General features: G+C 44.9%; 1 protein-coding gene across 5 annotated transcripts in view; it reads right to left on the bottom strand.

Annotated features, from left to right (window-relative positions):
- COL19A1 (collagen type XIX alpha 1 chain) overlaps window positions 1-9,590 on the bottom strand; it is a 393,720-nt gene extending 384,130 nt beyond the window's left edge. For 4 of the 5 annotated variants that reach the window (XM_059730850.1, XM_019496735.2, XM_059730868.1 and 1 more), the window contains exons 1-2: window positions 9,502-9,590; window positions 7,427-7,556 (exon numbers count right to left, since the gene is read on the bottom strand). In XM_059730850.1, the coding sequence (XP_059586833.1) occupies window positions 7,427-7,520 (94 nt within the window). In that variant the 5' untranslated portion in view covers window positions 7,521-7,556; window positions 9,502-9,590. Of the gene's footprint in view, window positions 1-7,426; window positions 7,557-8,912; window positions 9,066-9,501 lie in introns of all 5 variants that reach the window. The other variant, XM_059730861.1, reaches the window with a different exon arrangement.
- Window positions 9,591-21,944: the final 12,354 nt, after the last annotated feature.

The following is a 21,944-nucleotide window of genomic DNA, read 5'->3' as shown; positions in this document are numbered from 1 at the left end:
TGTATGTCTGTACAGCTACTCTGGTTCATTCTGGGGACAGATCCATCAGGCTGTGTGCTCTCACTAGCCACGTAATAGCAAAGATGCATCGTAAAAGGGCAACGTGTAAAAGACTGAACCACTCCTGTACTGATCAGTCCTTGGTCAAGCAAAGCATCTGTTTTCAGCCTTAATGATGACCCCATTGGCTCAATGGAGTATTTTGTTGGAGAGCTGAGGCAAAAGATAACACTACTAAAACCAATATCTTTCCATGCATACTCTTTTTATAAAAAGGCTGACAAACTTCAGTTTTATAGATTGATGCAAATTCTGCTTTACAGTTATGTTCTATGGGAGGGAAGTGTCTAGCAGGATTTTAACTACTGCTGGAAGAACCTTGTATATGCCACTTTTATCATGGACTGCTTAGCAAATTTCATTAGAAGAGGGGTCTACTTAAAGAGAGCCTGGATAAAAAATTATTAACATTGAACCAGCACACAGGAACTGTGGGCCTGTGTCATCACTCATTTGTACAGCAGGACAGAGAATAAGATTCTGATTATTAACTTACTTTTTCTAGATACATTGGATTTTGCATAGTTTTAACTAGATGATTCCTTTTAGCATAAGTAGTCATTGAAAAGCTAAAACCATGAAAAAAAATTGAGAATGCATCATACGTACAACTGAGGCAACCCATCCATGGAATGAATCTATAACTTACATTTTAGAAAGTGATGAATTCTGTTAAATGAGCTCAATCTTGAAAGTCAGTAAAATTATTTCACATTTACATAAAGTGAATCTATGAACTATATGCATGTAGAGCGGGGTGGGCAATTCTTTCGGGTGGAAGGCTACTTACCCAATTTTGGCAGGCTGTCGAGGGCCACATGGGTAGCCCCGCCCCTTGACAGGTGCCCCATCAGATGTCCCAATGTCTTGGGACTAATGTCCCAGGGCCAGCACCTGTGGGCCCCAAAGCAGGGCGCAGGCTGGCAGGGTTCTATGGAGCCAGGCTGAGCTACACTAGCAGGGAGAGGGGGGAGCTGACCCAGCTCCATAGAGCCCCTGGCATCTGGGACCCCACGCTCCTGCCACCCTGCTCTGGGCCCTGCCAGCACTGGCCCTGGGACACCAGTGCGGGCCCTGTGCTCCCACTGGCTCCCTGCCCACTCACTCCCAGTGACTCCCAGCCCTGCAGTACAGGCGGGGGGCAGCACACAGCCCTGACCCCCTGCTCACCAGCAGGGAAGAAGCTGGTGCCGAGCACAGGGAAAAGTGGCCCCTCGCCCGCCCCATGGCCAGTGCTCCCTACTGCAGGCGCTCACAGCCCATGCAGGGCTGTCTGGAGCAGACACAGGCAGCCCCATATGGGCTGTAAGCAGCTACAGCACAGGGTGCTGGCCATGGGGCAAGCAAGGGGCCGCTTTTCCCCGTGCTCAGCACCAACTTGTAACCCAGCTCCGCTGCCAGCCTGGGCTCCAAGTCGACTCCAGCCTCGCCTGTCAGCAGCAGCAGCTGCGCCCCCCCTGCTTGCCATGTCGGGCAATGTTTGCTGCTGCTGCCTGGCTGGAGCTCGCACGCTAGGCAGCCCAGTGACGGTGGTGGCAAACACTGCCCGGCGCAGCAAGCAGGGGGGCCACAGCTGCTGTTGCCATGTGCAGCCCCAACTGGTGAGCCTGGAGTCAATGTGGGGCCCAAGCTGGCAATGGGGCTTGGTCACAAGGTGGTGCTGAGCGTGGGGGGGGGGGGACGGGGGAGCAGCCCCTCGCCTGCCCCGTGCCCGACACCCCACACTGCAGCTGCTTGCAGCCCGTCTGGGGCTGCCTGTGCCTGATCCAAACAGCCTCGCAGGGGCTGCGAGTGGCTGCAGCATGAGGCACCAGCCATGGGGCAGGCGAGGGGTCACTTTCCCCCTGCCCGCGCTCAGCTTTTCCCCAGGCCACTTTTACTCAGGCTCCTTCCCTGCCCGGGGTCCTCCCCTGCCCTCCCCTCCACCTTCCCCCTTACCTGCAGTTCTGGCATGGGGCAGCCACGTGGTCCCAGGCCAGAAGGCCCGGCTGGGGGAGGGCGGGGGGGGGGGGCGCGCGGGCCTGGGCAGGCCCTGCTGTTGTGGGAGCCATCCGGACTTCCCCTGGGTCCTATTGCCCTGGGATCCTGTCATTTTTTGACAGGAACCAGGGGCAGATGAATATTAATTTTCTAAGTTTTTTAGGGGCCCCACGGGCCAGATAGAATAGCCTCGCAGGCCAAATCCGGCCCACGGGCCATATTTTGCCCACCCCTGATGTAGAGCCTTAATATTACATGACACTAAACCACAAATAATGTGAGGCTTTTATACAACACAAAGTTAAGGTTGACTTCACAAAGGGTTTCAGATGTCTAACTGCTTCTTCAGAAACTGAAGTACCATGTGTAGGCATCCTGAGATACCCAGATCTCCTGCTCAGTTGCCATCTAATGTCAGACATCTAAATTCACTTAACATGTAATTTTCTGATAGTGGGCATGCACAAAACCACCCAAGTCATAATGTCACCAAGCTCTACGGAGACCTGGCTTTTGCTCAAGCCCTAGTGGGATAATCAAACTAGGCATTTCCCGTTCTACTTATTGCACTCTTAATGGACGGGTCCTCCCAAAAAAGGAAAGGGGAGACATAACTTTTTGAAGTGGAAGCACAGCTGGGGATGTCAGCCACTATACCCACTAGGTCTGTAGTTAATGTAGTCACCTAAAGGTAAGAGGTCTGTTTTCAATCTCCATTCTACCCAATTCAGAGTGGAAATTGAAACCCAGTTCTCATATGTACTTGAAGTATGCTCTATTCAGCAGGCTACTAGATATTCTGGAGTGAATCTCTCAGTCTCTCCAGTTGAACCCACCCCATGCTGAATTTAAAATATATGTATATATGTTATATGTTACTTGAACCAAAGAGAAAAAGAGAGAAAGGAAAAAATGGTGGTTAGGGCATTCATTTGAGATATGGGAGAATCAGGTTTAACCTCGTGTCCCAACAATAATCTAATTATTTATGTAAAGTAGAACAGCATCAGCAAGAGAGAATGAAAAAGCACAAGCCCCTATACCACACATCAGGATACACAACAACCTGTATTATAGATGCTCAAGTAGAAAGTCATTGACCCAAGTTCAAGTCTAGCAGAGTGGGGATATGGAAACAGACCTCCCAATTCCCACAGAAGTGACTTGGGTGTAACAATACTAATCCTTTCTCCCTCCAGTTTTTCACAAGAAAAGACAACCTGGTCCATGTAACTAACTCTGGGAGAATATTCATGACTAAGGAAATTCAGGTGGAGGGAGCTGCCTAATTACTTTAAGGAACAGTGTTTAGGCCCCAGCCCTCTCTTGAACATTCAAGTCTGAAAATGTATATACTCATAGCTCTTAAAGTATAAATCAATTATTGATATGGATTCCATAACAGAAATAACATATCTTTCTCCAAGGTCAATATATTGCAACTCAAAATAAGATGTTTTCCAAGTCAGGCTTTTAAAAAAATTCACTAGACAGTGCAGCGGCATAACGGGGCACTTCCATGCCTTGTGCAGCAGTGGTGCCCAGGGCAATGGCAGCAGCAGCAGGTATTATTTTTGCGTGCCCCCCTCCCAAGTCAGAGCCTGGCACTGCTGCCCCAGTCACCCTCCTCTTCCCTAGTTACACTACTGGGACAGTGTATCCAAAGCTGCCAGTTTTATTTGGGTCAAAATGTCCATCTAAATTTGTGACTTAAAAATTGAATGTTTTATGAAAAATGTTATTTCAAAGGCAAATGAAATCAAGAAATGTCTTGCCACTGATATAGGCAACTTCAGAATTGATATAAAAGGTGAAGTTACACATTACACTTAGACCAACTAAATCTATAGAATGTTAAACAGTGTTAAAGCTATAACATGCTGTGAGCTGTCACATGTTAAGGGTTAATACCATTTCTTGCCTGCACAGCTCAGACCTGCCACAAGAGGGATAAGGAGCAAGGGTGTGACTGAGTCAGGGTACCTGAGCTCTATCTATCCCTGCTTGGAGAAGAGGGGGAACTGGGACCAGTGCATTCTGGGATGCTAAAGGACTACAAATTGCTTTTTTTTATCTCCATGGAGCAGACTGAAGTTACCTTAACACAAACTAGGGTAGCATGGTACAGAGTTAACTCTTGCCTGAAACGGCATAATTTGGGGATTCACAGACAGCTTGTTAGAATGAGTCAACGAATTCTAACGTATGGATGCTCATGTTTTAAGTGTCCTTAGTATGTTCTAAGTGTAACTTCATCCTTAGGCACGTTTCTCACAGATCAGCCAACAAAGTTTAGCAGTCCCTTGTTAAGAGAAAGGTATTAACTTGAACAAGGCTAAAAAATATATTAACATTTGAACACAATTTAAAAATGATTATATTTCTGGACCATTATAAAGAAGAGCCACATCCATACTGTGAGAACAAAAACTCCTACCAATCGAAGTCTGGTTAATTTTACAATATAAGAAAATAAAACAGTTAAGAGAAACAAGTTATCCTTAATATAGTTAGGTTTAACATACAGCTGTGGAGAACTCCATGAGCTCCAGAGCTGAAACCCTATACTCTCCCTTAGATTTGCTATATTTTATTTTTAGAAGTAATCATTTCCCTCCAGTAAATGGTTAGTACACCAGCAGTCCTGCCCAAGCAAAAATTGGAAGGAGCCCCTACTTTGAATCAAATAGATAGTAACACACACAACAGTGCTTAAGGAAGACTGCTGCAAGCAGGTTCATGTAGTCTGTCATATTCTTCAACATCTGTTTTTCCAGTACTGACATTTCTTTACTCAATGTAATATTAATTACATGAAGTAACTCCCAAGGCACATTCAGAATGCCAACTCAAAAACAAGCCTCCTCTTCCCCATAAAAATCCACACATATAATTTTACATTTTTGCATAAGAGAACTCTTTCATTTCAAGAAAAAGCCTCTTAATAATTCCACACTTTATTTTGAATTCTCCTTAATTTTAGATTTCCCAAACAAATGTAGTAGGGGGACTGTCACAGTACTATAGCAACACAGTCTGGGAATCGACTGATGTAAACACTGTTGGGATAGAGCTGATTGAGTAGTAACTAAGGTGATTGGAAGCAAACGGTAAGTGCATGGTGGCAAAGCACTTTAAAAGGGCCTGATCCCACAAAAACAATCCTGCATGAGGGTTCAGAGGAAAACATTTCAAAACATCGTGTCTTCAGTAACTTCTGTCTGTGCTGCCTCCCAGTCTGTTGCTGCTGTCAGAATGTAGTTCAGTCTGGGTTGTTTTCAGCATGCTCTGGAGGGTGGGGCGGGTAGATTGGAGTTTCCCCAAAGTCGGCAAACTCCAATCCACCCATCCCACCCTCCAGCAGTGGCTGGGGAACCCCTAGAACAAACTCCCCCTGCTACAGAAATTTTACTCCTCTGAAAACAGCATGGGCTGGCAGGGAGGAGGGGACCATTATGGGGAAACCAGCTGCAGGCTTCAAGCCAGCAGCTAGATTCCCTTCACCCCTGGAACCAACAGCAAACTTCTGTTTGGTCCAGGGGATTGTTGCATCTCAGAATACTTCCTGCAAAGCCTTCTGAGTTACAGTGGGGAGCTGCATTTCTGTCTGTGCCGAAAGTGAGACAGGACAATCAGAAGAAACTGCCAGTAGAGTTGCCATGAAGTGAGTAGAAGAGCAGAAGTAGGAGCAGGAAGACCATACAAGAGGACATGACCTTGAGGGAGAAATAAGGGAGACAAAGATATTGAAAGAAGAGAAAGCTTAAAGAACTTAGATCTTTCTTCTTTTAAATGCCTCCATTCTTCCTCGCAACCTAAATACTCTAGTCTTCTATGACTAGCTTACACTTTACCTGGAATACTTTATTACAGGGGCAGGCAATTATTTTGGGCAGAGGGCCGCTTACTGAGTTTTGGCAAGCCATGGAGGGCTGCATGATATTTATCTGCCTCTGGCTGCCTATTAATTTTCTAAATTTTTTAGGGGCCCCGCGGGCCGAAGAGAATGGCCTAGCAGGCCACATCTGGCCCCTGGGCCGCATTTTGCACACCCCTGTTTTATTACCTAGGAGAGAACTGCACTCTTCCTTCTTTCATTTTAAAATATATTTAAGTTACACATATTGTTGATTATTTGGGAGTCTTCTACAATCACACATTTCCATGATTTTAAAGTTTCCTTTCTTCAGCTCTGCACTGAAGAAAGTAGATGTGGCAAGCAATTACACAGCTCCAAACAGTAGGAGAAAATTATTGCCGGGTTATTAAATGAGGTTCACCCTCTTCCAGAGGTGCAGAATAGGATATTTTCAAAGCCTTTAGCTTTGAAAGAGTTTGAGATTCAACCTCAGATTCTCCACCATGGTGTACTCTTACCCCATGTCAAAATTATAATTATGATTTGTATTCCACTAGCAGTTGGAAACACTAAATACAGTGGATTGAATTTTCAGAAGTACTGAGCACCCAGAGCTCCAGTTTTTTTTCAAACAGACTTTTTATATTTCTCTGAAAAAATATAATAGTTTCTATTTATTTTTTAGTAAGTAGAGAACCTTATAGCTGCTGTCAATGTTAGGCACGTTGCAGAAGGTTAAAACGTATGTTGAAACTCTAACCAGTCTCAGGAACCTAAGAAGTCAGTATTTGGTCCAATATCACACCACATGGTCCCTTTTACAAGCGCACAATTGATTTATTTTTGGGAGAGTAAATTCCAGGAAGAAGAGTCAAAATACAGGATACCAAAGATGAAATGGAGCAAGCAGCAGAAAAAAAGGACACTGCTTTAAAGGAAAGAGCTATATAAGTGACAGCACAGAAGGGAGCCCAGAAAGGAGAGGTAGAGGGAATTCATAAAAGACATACCAAACTTTAACTCAACCAATTTGCTAGAATATTATAACCCTTTTCTCCCTCTGCCTTCATTCAGGGGCAATTATCTGTCTTTGTCTACATCCATGAAGTACATGCCATGCTTTTGAGCTCTTAATAATGCTAGTAAAAATAATTGTTTTTCCAGGCTTAAGGCCTAGAATCGGTGTGATACAACTGTATTCATACTATGCTAAATCATTTAAGCTCAGGGTTGGCCTCTGCTTTTAAATGTAAGAAATTAAGAAAGTAGCAAGGGGGCACACAGCAAACCTGCAAAAGCCTAAAACTTCTCCCAGACATATTTTCCTGTATGCAGAATAGAAATACTACCTTTAAATACCTCAGACATGGACTTCTTCAAACAGAGACATAGATCATAGAGCTTAAGTGACCCTTACTTGATTTATTTTCTATGCAAAATTATTATCTATTATTATTATTTGCTGACCTCTGTCAATATTGAGATTTATGGTAAGGCTTTTTTGTCCATTTGACAAAAGCTAAGTACCTGTTTTGTCAGTGACTGCCACAGAAGCGGAAAAAGGAAGGAGGAAGAAGATTGCCATCCAAAGCCAAATTCTGCCGAATCCAATGTGCTTCATCTCCCCGTGGACACATGTGAACAAACAGCCACAAATCTGAAACAGAAAGCGAGTGCTTTGGAAACAATTTCTTCTTATTCTCCCTTCTCTGGTCCCCCACCAAGAAACCACAAGAATATCTTAATTGTAAAAAAAGGAGAAAGTCGCTGGCTGTATACAATGCGTATTTTTTTGTGTTAAAGAGGCCCTGAAAAAAGGTCACTGGCTCATTTAAACTTAGGATTGGGCGATAAATATATTCCTATGGTATTCATTTTGCTTTGTGAGTAATATATTTTCAGACATGCTAACTCATGAACATTAGTTCCAAAGCCACTGAATTAGCATTTTATTAGCAATGACTACTCTCCCCCCCCACACTTCTGCTCTTAAATACTTTTGTTGAACTGGTTGGTGCTGCAATACTGCAGACTGAATGGCTGCTGAGGAATGAGGGAAACTACTCGTTCCTTTGATTAAACTCAAAATGAAGTGAAATATGACACGTTGCGTCTTTGTAATAGATGCAAGTGTCTGGAGCACCTTGGTCTGCATTATCTCCTGAAAGGATAATTATACTTGCCCAGCACAATAGCTTTGCCCTCTAACCACCACACTAGGTTTCCTCTGAGCCAGCGACAACCAAGAGGAAGGTATGGATTTACTGAAGGGCAGCAATAAAACATTAGGAACATTTCCCCTCCATGATGCAGTCCTGCAAGGTGGGGAGGGAAGGAAGAAACAAGCCTGCACCTGGTAGCTCCGCTTGAGACCTGACCTCTGCGTCCTTCTTTCCCTGATGCATTACAGGGGGGGGGGAGGGAATGTATCTGGCTCTACAAAATTGAAACAAAGTTTGCTTTGAAGAAGTGGAAAGTATCGCACGGGAGAGGTAGGTGCAGCGATGTCTGTGACTGAGGGCCAGGAGGGCGCGAGTCCCTGCACCTGCCTTTCGAGGAGGCTGGAGAGCCCGGGGTAAGGCGGAGGGCGTTTGCCGGGGCGGCTCGGCCATCCCGTGCCGGCTGCCCTCGGCTGCGCTGCGCGCCCGGGAGAGCGGGAGGAGGGCAGCCCCGAGCCGCTGGACCCGCGGCTCCCAGCGCCTCGGTCCCGGGGCGGGCAGCGCGGCCGAGGGAAGGAGCCCGGCGTCAGGCGGCCGAAGCGGCAGCTGCGTACGCCCGGGGCCCCCGGCTCTGCCACCCGCCGGCTTCACCTCCCAGCCCCGCCGCTGAGCACCCAGCCCGGGCGGCTCCCGGACTGCCCCATCCCCGCGCCGCCGCGTCTGGGCGGCCGCGCCCCGCACCCCCCAGGCAGGAGCCCCAACCCCGGGGCAGGCGGCGCCACGTGCGGGCACCGGCTCCCCCCTGCCCCGAGCCAGCTCCCTTCTCTCGGCATCGCCGCCTCGCCTCGCCTCACCAGCGCAGCCCGCTCCCCGGGCTGGGGCCACTGCACAGGAACTCCTTGCCTCTCGTCTCGTCTACCCGCGCACACACGCGCCTCGGGGGCGCCGTGCCCAGCCGTCACACGGAGAAGTCCTCTGGGTCACTGCTGGGCATGCACTAGGGGCGGCTGGCATCACACACACCAACGAAATCATTATAAAAATCACAGCGCGTGGAGAGTGCAGGGAGAGAGGGCAGAGACATCACACTGACACAACCTGAAATAAACTTGGCTGGCAAACCAAAGGAACAAACACACAGACTGTGATGGGGGAGGAGGGGGGTGTATGTGGCTACACATCTGAGCAGCCTGCTTTTAATTTTAGGAAGTCCCCCTGAAGCACAGTCAATGTCTGTACAAAGCTGGTGTGTGTGTGTGCACGCTGTGTGTATGTATGTGTAGCTATACCTGATTACAAATCTGAGCACCCTTAACTGTTTAGGGTGTCTCCCAGAAGCACAGTCAATGTCGGTATACAGCTGCTGTGCTGGTGCGTGTGTGTGCATGCCCGTGTATGTGTGTGATGTGCAGACTTACATGACTACAAACATGAGCCGCTTACCTTTGATTTTTTATTTTAGGAAGTCCCCCAGAAGCACAGTCAATGTCTGCACAAAGCTGCTGTAGTGCTGAGGAGTTGCTGGAGTGAATCTCCAAAGAGTGGGAGAAGGGGATGCAGCTCTGTCCTTATTAGTCTCACACAGTGTGACCCTCCCACTCAGCGAGCACAGAATACACTCTGCAAGACAGGACAAACACCAATGCAGATGAGCCTTTTTGCATAATTGCGCTAATATCTTCTGAGCCTGGTAATAATATAAAATAGAAATGTTTTTTATAAACTGTTCCACTAATAAAATTGCCTGGGTTTGTTTGTATGAATGAAAGGGTGTCTGGTTTCTAGTTGTGGAGCATTCACTATGAAGTATTGCATGACATTAACACACCAGCAGGGAACTGGCTTTTAACACATAAATGTAAGCACACATCATTAATTTTATATATTTTTATCATAAATTTAAAACCAACCAAGGAATGTACCTATTTATGGCACTGATGTTGCAAAGTACAGCATATGATTGGTATTTGGTTTGCCTTTTTAAGCCTATCATTTAAAAGCCAGGGTGTTCTTGAACTGTAATATCATCTGTCTGTGATAAAATGGTGACATTGAGCCTTGCCACAAATTCTCACTTCAATATGCTAAACTGCACTTTTTTCGGGCCCTCTGAACATGTTCATGACAGCTTTCCAGTGTAGCCTTTTGGCACATAAACCAGAGAATAAAAGGATCTAGAAAAAGCAAATGACTGCAGATAGAAGCACTGAAGGTAGAGAGAGCAGGATCTTGTTTTAATGCATCTAATTTAAATATATTTAAGTTGTTAACTTTCTTTTTTCTGCTGGAACATTTTTGAGGGCAAGACACTTATACAAGGCGGTTATAGTGACTTGTCATGAATGAATCTCAAAGGGTTTAGCAGTTTTATGTTGACGTTTATGAATGTTGGTCTTAAAAATCAGAGAATGGATTAGGTTTTTCTGACAAGATTTTGATCAGTGCTTCATGGTTTCAACCAAAATGAAATATCTGGGCAGCATAACGAATGAGTCAGAGTTGATGTCATGGTTCGTACCCTTTTATTCTATGTTTGTGTCATGACTTTTAAAATAGTATCTGCGCTTCTCAGCTCAGAATCATAGCAGGAATGGAAAGATGTTCATATAGCTAAGTGTGTGTGGGAGTCAAAATCCTGTTTTCATTTGTAGTCCTGCCACAGACTTGCTGTGTGACCTTGAGCAAATCAGTTTCTCAGTCTGTAAAATGCACATAAGGTGTGAATAAGTGTTTGTGGGATCCAGCTCAGGCTTAGGCAGCTTAGTTTAAATTGCCTAAGCCTGGGTCAGGATCACCACATGCAAGTATTTATGGCTTGCCAGGAGGAGGCAAGTAAGTTGAGTAAAGGAGGCTAATGTGTTTGGGAGATACGGGTCCACAGTGGGAGCTGGCAGGTGTTATAATTATAACCTTGCTGGGGAGTGTTAGCAGTTTTGTGCCGAGGTGGGGGCTGCCCTGTCCAGGAGCACTAGTCAGGGGGGTCAGAATAGCCTAGTTAGGGTTTGTGAGGCCCTGGGGCAGGGAGCAGAACAGCGCAGCCCCAGAGCAGGGCTAGAAACATGTGGAAGAGTTAATTAGGCCAGGTTAACTCTTGCTAGGTCAGGTTAACCCCATGATGAAATAACATTTTTTCTTGTTTTGTAATACCTAATTTTAGATCTGGTGCACCATTCTTAGGGCAACCTAGGCCCTGTGAACTGCCTTACAATTGGTTAGGGCAATCTAACCTAACACTTGTAAATATCTATAATAATATCTTCCTACTGCACGGGGTGAGCCATAGGGGCCTGATGCTACAGCCAGTACTCACTCTTCTCAGTAGTCCCTTTGCTGTGGGGCTAGATCTATTGCAAAGTCTCTTATTATGAGTATTGATTTAAAAACAGGAATTTTATGTTCTCATTATTTTTTCATGCTACAAAAATCCTGCAGTGCTTCTGTTTTGCTCCACTTCACATGTCCTAAAAACCTTGGAGTCAGATCTGCTAGAACATCCAGGCACCATCTGACTGGCTTCACTGGGTTCCAGTGTCCAAACAATAAAATTGGTTTGGCAATGTTTTACAATGAGCTAAAGATACTTTTTAAATCCCACAAAAGTTTGTACATGTGATATAAATATTCCAGACTTTTAATTAGTTATGTTTCCAAAGACAAAAAAATGGAGGTAATATCTAGGCTCAACATTAGGAAAAATTTCTTCACGGTCAGGGTGTCCCGGCTGTAGAATAAGCTCCCTCCAGAGGTGGTGCAGTCACCTACCCTGGAAATCTTCAAGAGGAGACTAAACAGTCACCTTGCTGGGGTCACCTGGCCTCCAGTTAACTTTCCTGCTTGGTACAGGGGGCTAAACCCGATGATCTTCCAAGGTACCTTCTGGTCTTACAATCTATGAATCCAGACAGACACAGAGTTGTCAGTGCCCTAGACTTGGTCCTTGGTTTTGTCATGACCCAGTGATTGTGTGCGCGTTTCGGCACTGCAGAATTATTTCCCGCCACATGGAGCTTTCTTTGCACGGTGTAGTTCTCAGCTGCAAAGAGAAAACCCTGGTGCAAAGGAGTTCCCGCCACCCGTATGTAAATTTGTTTCCCACTATTGGCTGTTTCTAAATTATTCCCACGTGGCAGCTAGCGATTGGCTTGCTAGTCGTATAAGAGGTTTGAGCAGTTTCCGCCCAAGTTGTAGAGGACTCCACAACCATCTCATGGGGACTCTGAGCACGCGGCAGAGTAATAGAAACTTTGTGTGTGTCTCAGAGGAGTTCGGCGGCCTGATCAACCACCAACCTCTTCCCGTCTCGTTCGTTAAATTCTTAAGACGTATCTACGGTTTTGCGCGCTCGTCAAGGGTATCCAGAGCTCTGTCGTGTTTGTTTTTGCGGAGCCTAGCAAACTCTGTGCGTGTGTCTTCGGTGGAGCCTAGCAAACTCTACTTGTGTTTGTTTGTAACTGCAACTCAATAAAGTTTTTCCTGCCTGCACCGCGACCACCTACGGTGTAAGTAAAACAATCTTTAATTAACCACTACGAGTCTGTGCCTAATTCTAGTCCGTCATGCAAAAGTACCCGCCCTACCATTGCGGGCTCCCGGCCACAGCCCGCCGCGCGCCCCCGAAAGCCTCAGACCGCTTCCAGCCCGCACAGGTTTGATACGGACACAAAATAAAAGGGAGGGAGTAAGCCCAATGAAAACCTAACTCCCTTAACTGATCAAGTCAGTTTGTCCATGATGCAGAAATACAAATTCTGCTCATGAAAGGCAAGATAAACTAATGCCATGGCCCTTTCCTGAAAACTCTTGGGATGAAGTTGCACATTACACACAGACTATACTAAATCTGTTGAATGTTAAGCAGCATTAAATTTAGAATGTGCCATGAGCAGTTGCACATTAAGGCTAGGGGCAGAAATTACACATAAACCAGTATAAGTGATTGGAAACCAGTTCAAATCTGTAACGCAACAGAACTTCAGTACACATAAACCATTTTCAAAATGGCTGATACCTGTTAAAGATAGACCTGGATGGATGTAATGTCAGACTTAACTGATTTAGGTTAAATTAGTTTATTGAACTTCTCTTCCCAGATCCTTTCCAGATACAAGTTAACTCACAATCTCCCAGCATCCCAGGATGTTCTGCACCTCCCGCACAAGTCCCACCCTCAAAGTGTGGGTGTGCTAGCCTTGGCCCAAGCTGTCTGCCCCAGCCAAGCAGGGAGGCTTGGCTCCCCCTGGCTTCTGGCTCTAGCACCCCCCGGCTTCTGGCCTGGGCCACTGCAGGCACGTGGCTGCATTTCTGGAATCAAAAGTGAATGTCTGTTCACTTGCTTATCAATTCAATCTATGCAACTTAGACTAAGTGAATCGATTGGGCTTTTTGACTATCTGTACTTAACCTAAGGGTTAAAACTGTTTCTTGCCTGCACTGCTCTGACTTTCCATTAGAGGACTGGTGAGCAGAGGTGTGGCTAGGAGTCAGGAGACCTGGGCTCTATCCCTGCGTGGGGAGGTGTGGGGACAGCTAGGAGTTCTGCATCCTGGGATGCTGGAGGACTGCAGATTGCTCATTTTATTTCTGTGGAGCAGACTGAAGTTACTCTAACAAGAGTGAGGTAACATAACCCAGAGTTAATCCTTGGCTGAAGTAGTGTAACTTTGAGATACTCAGAGGGCACTTAGCATGAGTTAACAAGCTTTAACATGAAAATGCTTATGTTTTAAGTTCCTTTAGTGTGGTCTAAGCATAACACAGAACATCATCCTTGGACCTTGCCAAGCTCCAAAACAAACTTACAAAAGACACTACTACCTAAATGAAGGGAGAATTAGTAAAGTACAACAGCCATTCCCCAAACCCTGTAAAACACTTTGGCCCAGCTACTGTTGAAGTCAGTAGAGCTGCATTGTTTTACATCATCTGAGGACCTAGTGCTCAAACAGCAAAGCACCGTTGCCCATAGTGATCAATATAGTTTTGGGAGACTATGGAAGAGAAAATTGGGAAGAAGGAAACCTGGCTGTTTACAAACTGCTGCCAGGAAGAAGACAAAAGAGCCTATATCTCTTTTGCCATATAGACATCAAAATCACAACTGAAAATATGTCTCTGAATCATAGACCATTTTAAAAATTCATATTATCTTCACTTGTCAATGACAGCAGGCAATTATTAGCTTATTTTAAAGAAAAGATCATCTTCCTCAGCATTCTTTCCCCTGAGGAAGCTGGTCAGCTATAAGCAGGAATTCTAGGAATATGTAGCTAGTACCCAACACAACCCCTCTTTCATAGCAAGTGTAAGTTGCAGAATTTCTTAATTTTCTCTGTACATAGCCCATAATACTAAACAATACCATCATTAAAATGAATATTTTCTAATCCTACACTTAATTTCTTATGTACACATATATACTGATAGATCTCTATCATATTCCCATATTAGGAATTGCTTGCCATGCACACTAAAAATAAAATATGTAATGAATCATACACAATGAACAATTCCAATTCTGAATATATACCACTGCCTTTATTACCATATGTCATCAACCTTTACATTGCTCAAATATCTTCCTTTTCCTACTGTTCCTAAAGCTTTTCATACTGTTTTATTTTGGCAAGATAAATTTTGGTGGAGTGGCTGGTAAAAGAAGAGAGACTGGAAAGTTGTTCTCTAAACCAGACAAACATAAACCCAAGTCCCATGGCTTTTGTTAGACAGCAGTGCCCATATGTTTTTAAAAGTCATTGCACATAACAAGAGAATGAAAGGGTGGTTGTAGGCAGCAGTATTGGGACCTTCAGGTGTTTGTTGAATATTCAGTGTATATAGTCTTAAAAATTCAGATCACAGTGAGAAAACAACTCTAAGTCTGTGAGATATGCTAATTTAAAATTGCTCTATTTCAAATTTTTACATAAGGAATAGTAGAGCCCCCAAAAATACTTAGACAAAATACAGTTGAAAATAATTTTGTCAGAGGCAGAAAATTACATTGCAACTTTGGAGGAATGACCGCTATCTTCTGAGGCAGACTGGATGCAATTTATGCTAGAGTAAATTAAAGAGTACAAAACACAATGGAAGCTTTCTGTGGTAGAGTTATAAGAAAACACTAATAGCAGTCGGCTGGATTGTGACTTGGATTACATGCCCACACAGAGCCATAAAGGAGAATAGCAATGTTGATTACTACTCTGTGGGGAGACTACCTTGGATAGGGAAAGACCCCATAAATGGACTATGCATACCTATTCTTTCTTTCAGAATAGGGGAGCAGGAAGTGAATCAAGACTGATTTCTCTCACTCCTCCCAATGTAGACAGAATAGGAGGTACAATGGGGTGATATACGCTAGTAGATTTTTACTACATCCTTGTGTTCCTTGAATTGAGATTCACAGAATCCAGCATGTGCACAGGGGGACCACTAAGGCAGTCAACAAGAAATGCTGGAGAGGGGCATATATTAGGAATGCAGCCTCTCTTAGACTGATGCTCCACTTAAGCATCTCTTTGTGACCTGGAACTAGGCACTGAAGTGAGTCAGGGATTCATAGCCCTAAATACACACCTAGACTTAGGCACATAAGCCATCGGTTGATGTACAGGTGACTGGCTCACTTTTTTCTTTTAAGATACTGCCAGAGATAGAGGACATGATAGTGACTTTCCATAATGAGATAGTGACTCAGGAATCAAGAGACCTATGTTCAATTACCTCCTCAGCTCAAAGGAATTCAAACCCAAGTCTCCCAGAAGAAAAACCTAAACCCTATTCTAGAGACAAGGCTGGAGTAGGGACATGCCTTCTGTTGAACCTGGACTATTGCGCAGAAAGGAGTACCTGAGCCATGAGGCCAGGAGAACAAATAAGAGGAAGCATGACTCCATAGGCCAGAGTGAAGGCACCAGGCATGGCTGGTGAACTCAGACTGATGGGGTGGGTGGAGCAGCACACGGGAGCGGGGGTGGGGGGCGGTTTGCAGCCAGCCAGGAACATCAGGGCTTGCAGTCTCTCCACTCCAGGCCAGAGTGCTCCGGCTGGCTGCAAACCCCTCCCACCCCTTCCCCCAAGCCCCCCCTCCCCCCCCCCCCCCCCCCGGTCCTGGCCAGCTGCAAACCCCACCCTGCTTCCGGCTGACTGCAAACCTCCCCCCAGCACACGCACACACACTCCTGTGTGCTGCTTCACCCGCCCCACCAGTCTGAGTTCACCAGCTGCGCCTGGAAGGCACTTCTCTGAGAAACAGGAGCCTTGGCTCCTAACATTGTTTATGCATTTTTATGTAATTACTCTGTAAATCAGAATGCATAAATCATTCCTGATGGTTAAGGCATTCTGAGAAAATAGATACATGTACATGTCCATGGGGCCAGATGGCATGGACCCGAGGGTACTAAGGGAGATGGCTGATGTGATTACAGGGCCATTGCCCATCATCTTTGAAAATTCATGGCGATCAGGAGAGGTCCCAGATGAGTGGAAAAGGGCAAACTTAGTGCCCATATTTAAGAAAGTGGAAAAGGAGGATCCAAGGAACTACAGACCAGTCAGCCTCACCTCATTCCCTGGAAAAATCATGGAGCACATCCTCAAGGAATCAATTTCGAAGCGCTTGGAGGAGAAAAAGGTGATTGGGAACAGTCAGCTTGGATTCACCAAGGGCAAGTCATACCTGACCAACCTGATTGCCTGTGGATACGGAAGCTCTGTGGATATGGGGAGACCGGTGGATGTGGTGTGCTTTGATTTTATGAGGTTTTTGATACAGTCTCCCACAACATTCTCCCAGGCAAGCTAGGGAAGTACAGGCTGAAAGAATGGCCTGTAAGGTGGATAGAAAACTGGCTGGAGCACCAGGCTCAGAGGGTGGTAATCAATGACTTGATGTCTAGCTGGCAGTCACTATCAAGTAGAGTGCTCCAGGGGTTGGTCCTGGGGCCAGTTTTGTTCAATGTCTTCATCAACAACCTGGCATAGACTGCACCCTCAGCAAATCTGTCGATGACACCAAGCTGGGAGGAGTAGTAGATATGCTGGAGGGTAGGGCTGGAATTCAGGGTGACCTAGACAAATTGGAGGACTGGGCCAGAAGGAATCTCGTGAGGTTCAACAAGGACAAGTGCAAAGTCCTGTACTTAAAACAGAACAATCCCATGCACCAGTACAGGCTGGGGGCTGACTGGCTGGGCAGCAGCTCTGCAGAAAAGGACCTGGGGGTTACAGTGGACAATACACTGAATATGAGCCAGCAGTGTGCCTTTGTTGCCAAGAAGGCTAGTGGTATACTGGGCTGCATTGGTAGGCATGTTGCCAGTTGGTTAAGGGACGTGATTATTCCCCTCTATTTAGCACTAGTGAGGCCACATCTGGAGTACTGTGTTTAGTTTTGGGCCCCCCACTATAGAAAGGACAAATTGGAGAAAGTCCAGTGGAGGGTGAAAAAAAAGTTTAGAGGGCTGGGGACATGACTTATGAAAAAAGACTGAAGGAACTGGGCTTATTTAATCTAGAGAAGAGGAGACTGAGAGGGGACTTAATAGTCTTCAACTGTTTGAAGCAGGGTTCAAAAGAGGATGGAGATCAACTTCTCAGTGGTGGCAGATGACAGAACAAGGACCAATGGTCTCAAGTTGCAGCAAGGGAAGTTTAGGTTAGATATAAGGAAGAATTTTCTCATTAGAAGGGTAGTAAAACAGTGGAACAGGTTACCCAAAGAGATTGTGGAAGCTCCATCCTTGGAGGTTTTCAAAACCTGGCTAGTCAAAGCTTTGGCTGGGATGATCTAGTTGGAGATGGTTTATATGACCTCCTGAGGTCCCTTCCAACCCTCAGTTTCTATGATTTTATATAGCTTTGAATCCCTTCAGGATGAGTGTGCCTAGATCTTTTAATTCACAGTCCTCTAACCATAAAGCAACTATGGAAAAGGGGTAGGGCTGTTTTAGGTATACTCTGATTGAGATGTGTTAGGTATACTCTGATATCTTTCCCACATGGTAAATGCTCTTAAGATGGGAGTGTCTATGTGTTAAGGCAAAAAATGATGACCTAAATGCCTTCAGAGCATCTCAAAGTTATGTCTCTTGGGACAAGGATTATGCCCACCTAGGATTAGGTAGCTTGTGTTGTAGTACCATCAGTCCGCTCCACAGGGCCAATACCAGCAATTTGTGGTCCTCTAGTACCCCAGGATGTACCATTCCCAGGCCTTCCCATGTCTATTATCTAGAACTGTACTGCCACAGACAGACAGAAAACCAGGAATAGGTGAGTAGATACAGGTGAGTGGGGAGCGGGGGGTGGGGAGGGGGGGAGGGTAAGTTGAGAACTGCTGGAGAGCAGTAGATGAGCTTGGAGGGGTTTGGGTAAATAGGGACCTGTCTGGGAGCCATAGGAAGGGAGGAAGGTGAGTGGGGAGCCACTGGAGAGCCAGGCAACCACAGGGCAGACTTGGCAGCTCATAGCCATGCTGCATGCTATGAGCATGCCGCTGCATGCTATGAGCATGCCCCTGCATGCCAGCCTTCTAGCAGCAAGTCAGACCTGTGCATGTTAGAAAGGGTATTAACTTTTAATGTGCAACTGCTTACAGCACGTGCTAACTTTAATACTGCCTAACATTCCTTAGAGTAATCATGTGTGAATTTTAACACATAACAATGCTCTTAGGCAGAGATTAAGCATCACCTTGTTTTGTTTTTGGATGACACCATGGTTAGGCTCCCAGTTGTCCAGACTGAGATTTGTCTGCACACAGATGGAGCTGAAGTTTATGTACCTAAAGAATGTTCTGATCCAAAACAGATGTGCCGAACAATGTAAGGCACATTCAGGAACAGCAGGCTGCTGAGAAGGTATTTTCTTTCTTTTTTTCTTTTTGGATGTGGCTCTAAGTGCCTCAGAAGAAAATAAGCACTCAGCTTTCACTGAAGTCCTTCAGTGAGATCAATGTGAAGTATTCAGAGTATATTCATATCAATGTGAAGTATTTGGAGTGTATTCAGTCACATTAATTGCACGTGTAGACACACTCACGTTATACCTGTTTAAAAAAGCCTTGCTACCTTAAGCAGGACTCCATGAATGTAAGTGTCCATGAGTGATGGTTACAGTATAAAGGCCTTATTCTATTATGCAATAAGATGCATTAATTAGAATATATTGTATTTAATACTATTTATAATGTCTTCTACTTTTCCTAGCAATGGTATAATGCAAAATCCTAAAATGCATACACACCCTGCCCGTACTTACAGCCACCCACCCACACACACATTTTTTTCTTTTCTTGTGAGAAAGAGATTCATACTGTGACTGTAAAAGTGTTGATGATATTTGTTTGATAACTTGACAACACTGTAATTAATATGAAATTAAATAAATTTGAGGCGAACTAAAAAAGTGTACTTTTAAAAACTTCCTTACACACTTGAGCTATACAACTTTTTCTAGGCCCTTGTGTAAAAAAGATAATTAATTTAAAAATACCTTGTATTTTAAGTTGAACTGAAAGGAAGAATTGATTTGATTTTCACCTGTGGTTAAAGACTTCAGGAAGTCAAGCCAGAATTAAACCTAGCAATTTAAGATTTTTGTTTCATTTTCACCAAGAGGTGAAGGATACCTTGTAAGTGGTAAAAGCTATCTATACTAAATGCCAAATTTCACTGTCAGGCCTTGTCTCCCGCTGTTTTTGATGGTAGTATTTATCTCACCCATGAGGCTTCCTCCCTCCCTCAATTTACCTGTTCAAATATGTGTTTAGATACACCACACTACTGTGAGAGGTACAGTTTTCCGGTCCTGTGAAGAACAGTATTTTTAGCTTTCTCACAAAGTGTTTTATATACACTTGTCAGTACAGTAATTGGTATATGTGATTGTTATTATTATCATGGAGCATACATAATAGGTATAATAATGAAAGTTTATACACCTGCAGTTTTGAATACTTAACTGGGGCAACTTCATCACCATGTTACTCACGGCCCCATAATAGTGTTTAAATCTAAGATCCCAACATCTAGGCACAAAAGAAGCTGTATGAATCATTTAGATTAGTGGTGCTCAACGTCCGGCCTACAGGCTAGATCCAGCCCACAGAGCCATGTCATCCAGCCCATGGCGATTCCCAAGGGTCTGGGAATTTGGGGGCAATGGTGAGATAGCAACATGAATTACTCCCAGAACTGTGGCAACTCATGCAGCCACTGCTCTTTCCCTGACAAATTTCCAGACTTGCAGTCTGGATAACACAGCCCCCGTGACAGATTGTGTCGGTGTGCAGTCCCACCATAGCTGGATCTAGTTCACAGGGTCACACTGGTATGCCAGATTGAACCCACAGACCAACCCCACATGCCAGCCTCATGCTGTATCTGGCTGATGGGATGACCCCACACATAGGATCCAGCCCTCTCAATGTCTGAGTGCCACTCTTCTGGCCCACAGAGCCATTGAGATTGAGCACTACTGATCCAGACTCATACGACTTTTGTACGCTGCCCTACATTTAATAGAGAGTGAATCTAAATTACCTTTTAAAATTGATAGACTTATATTGATTTAAACCATTTGAGTATCTGGGCCTGAATATGTAGTCATAATTTGATAAAAAAAGAGCCCATTATTTCACTAGTATTCGTGGTCTGCTGTTAAAAAAAATGTATAACAGCATGCAAACAAAGCTGGCTGATGTAGAACATTTGCCCTCTGCACTTACCCACTGGCCTAGACATGCTGTGAGTCAGTATCATAGACAATCCTTTGTGTATGGATATATTTGGGAACCAGAGAACTTGTATGCTAATGTGGAATGACAGTTGAAACTATAAAAGCAAACATAAAATCCTTCCTGGAGTATATTGACAGGCCTCTGGGCCCACTTACAGTGCAATTAAAATAAATAAAATTTAACTTTATTAGGAGTACAATGTAAAAGACAAGATTGTAGTAAGGATAAAGAAAATAGACCTAGCTGTGAAGTATATTGAGAATGTTGGCACAAATTCAGAGATTATTTATATTTTATTTATATGTAATTGTTTACATTTTGGCATATCCAGGGCTTACATTATTTTTCTTTATGGGACTGGCTGAACTAAGACAGATCTGGACAAACAGTACCAGTATTTTTTAGTATTAGTTTAATAAAGCACAGACGAGCTGGGTGTTGGGAGAAGCCCTGATTATTTCACTCTCCCAGGTAAACCAGTAGACCTCTGATGTATCAAGGTAATAACTGTAATGGAGAACCAAACGTATGTCTTATTAACTGTCACCTCAGTCTCATATCAGAAAATGGAGAAAGAATAACAGGCAAGCCTATAACAGACACAGAGGAGCATAACATTCCCAGCTAGTCTCTGTATTAGGGATATCCAACTTTACTGCATCTAGGAGCTGCAAACAACACCAACATTCGGCTGCTGGGTTGCCCCCTCAGGATAACCTGCACATGGCCCACCCCGCCACGGTGTTGACGGCACCAATGACACACAGCTCCAAGAACTCCCCCCACCCTGACCATGTGGCAGCAGAAGAGGCAGCCATTGGAGCCTGCAAGCCAGATGATAAGTGCTCACAGGCTCTGAGCAGCCCATGGGCCATGTGCAGCCTGCAGACTGCCAGTTAGACAGGCCTGTTCTACAGAGTGTGGGTCTTCACTGAATAACAGTAGCATAACTAGAGTGGGGCGACTATGGCAGCCTCCCTGGGCACTGACTTGTAGAAAGGAGAGGAAAAAAACTGCTGCCACTGTAGCTTCACAAGCATGTTGATAGCACAGTGGCATGGCAGCAACTGGAATTCTCCATTGCCCTGTGTGTCACAGCTGCCCCAGGTGCCTGGCTCCATTCTTATGCCTTTGCTGTAGA

Source organism: Alligator mississippiensis, chromosome 1 (genome assembly GCF_030867095.1).
Source record: "Alligator mississippiensis isolate rAllMis1 chromosome 1, rAllMis1, whole genome shotgun sequence".
NCBI classification, from domain to species: domain Eukaryota; kingdom Metazoa; phylum Chordata; order Crocodylia; family Alligatoridae; genus Alligator; species Alligator mississippiensis.
This window is presented reverse-complemented; position numbering and strand designations above follow the sequence as displayed.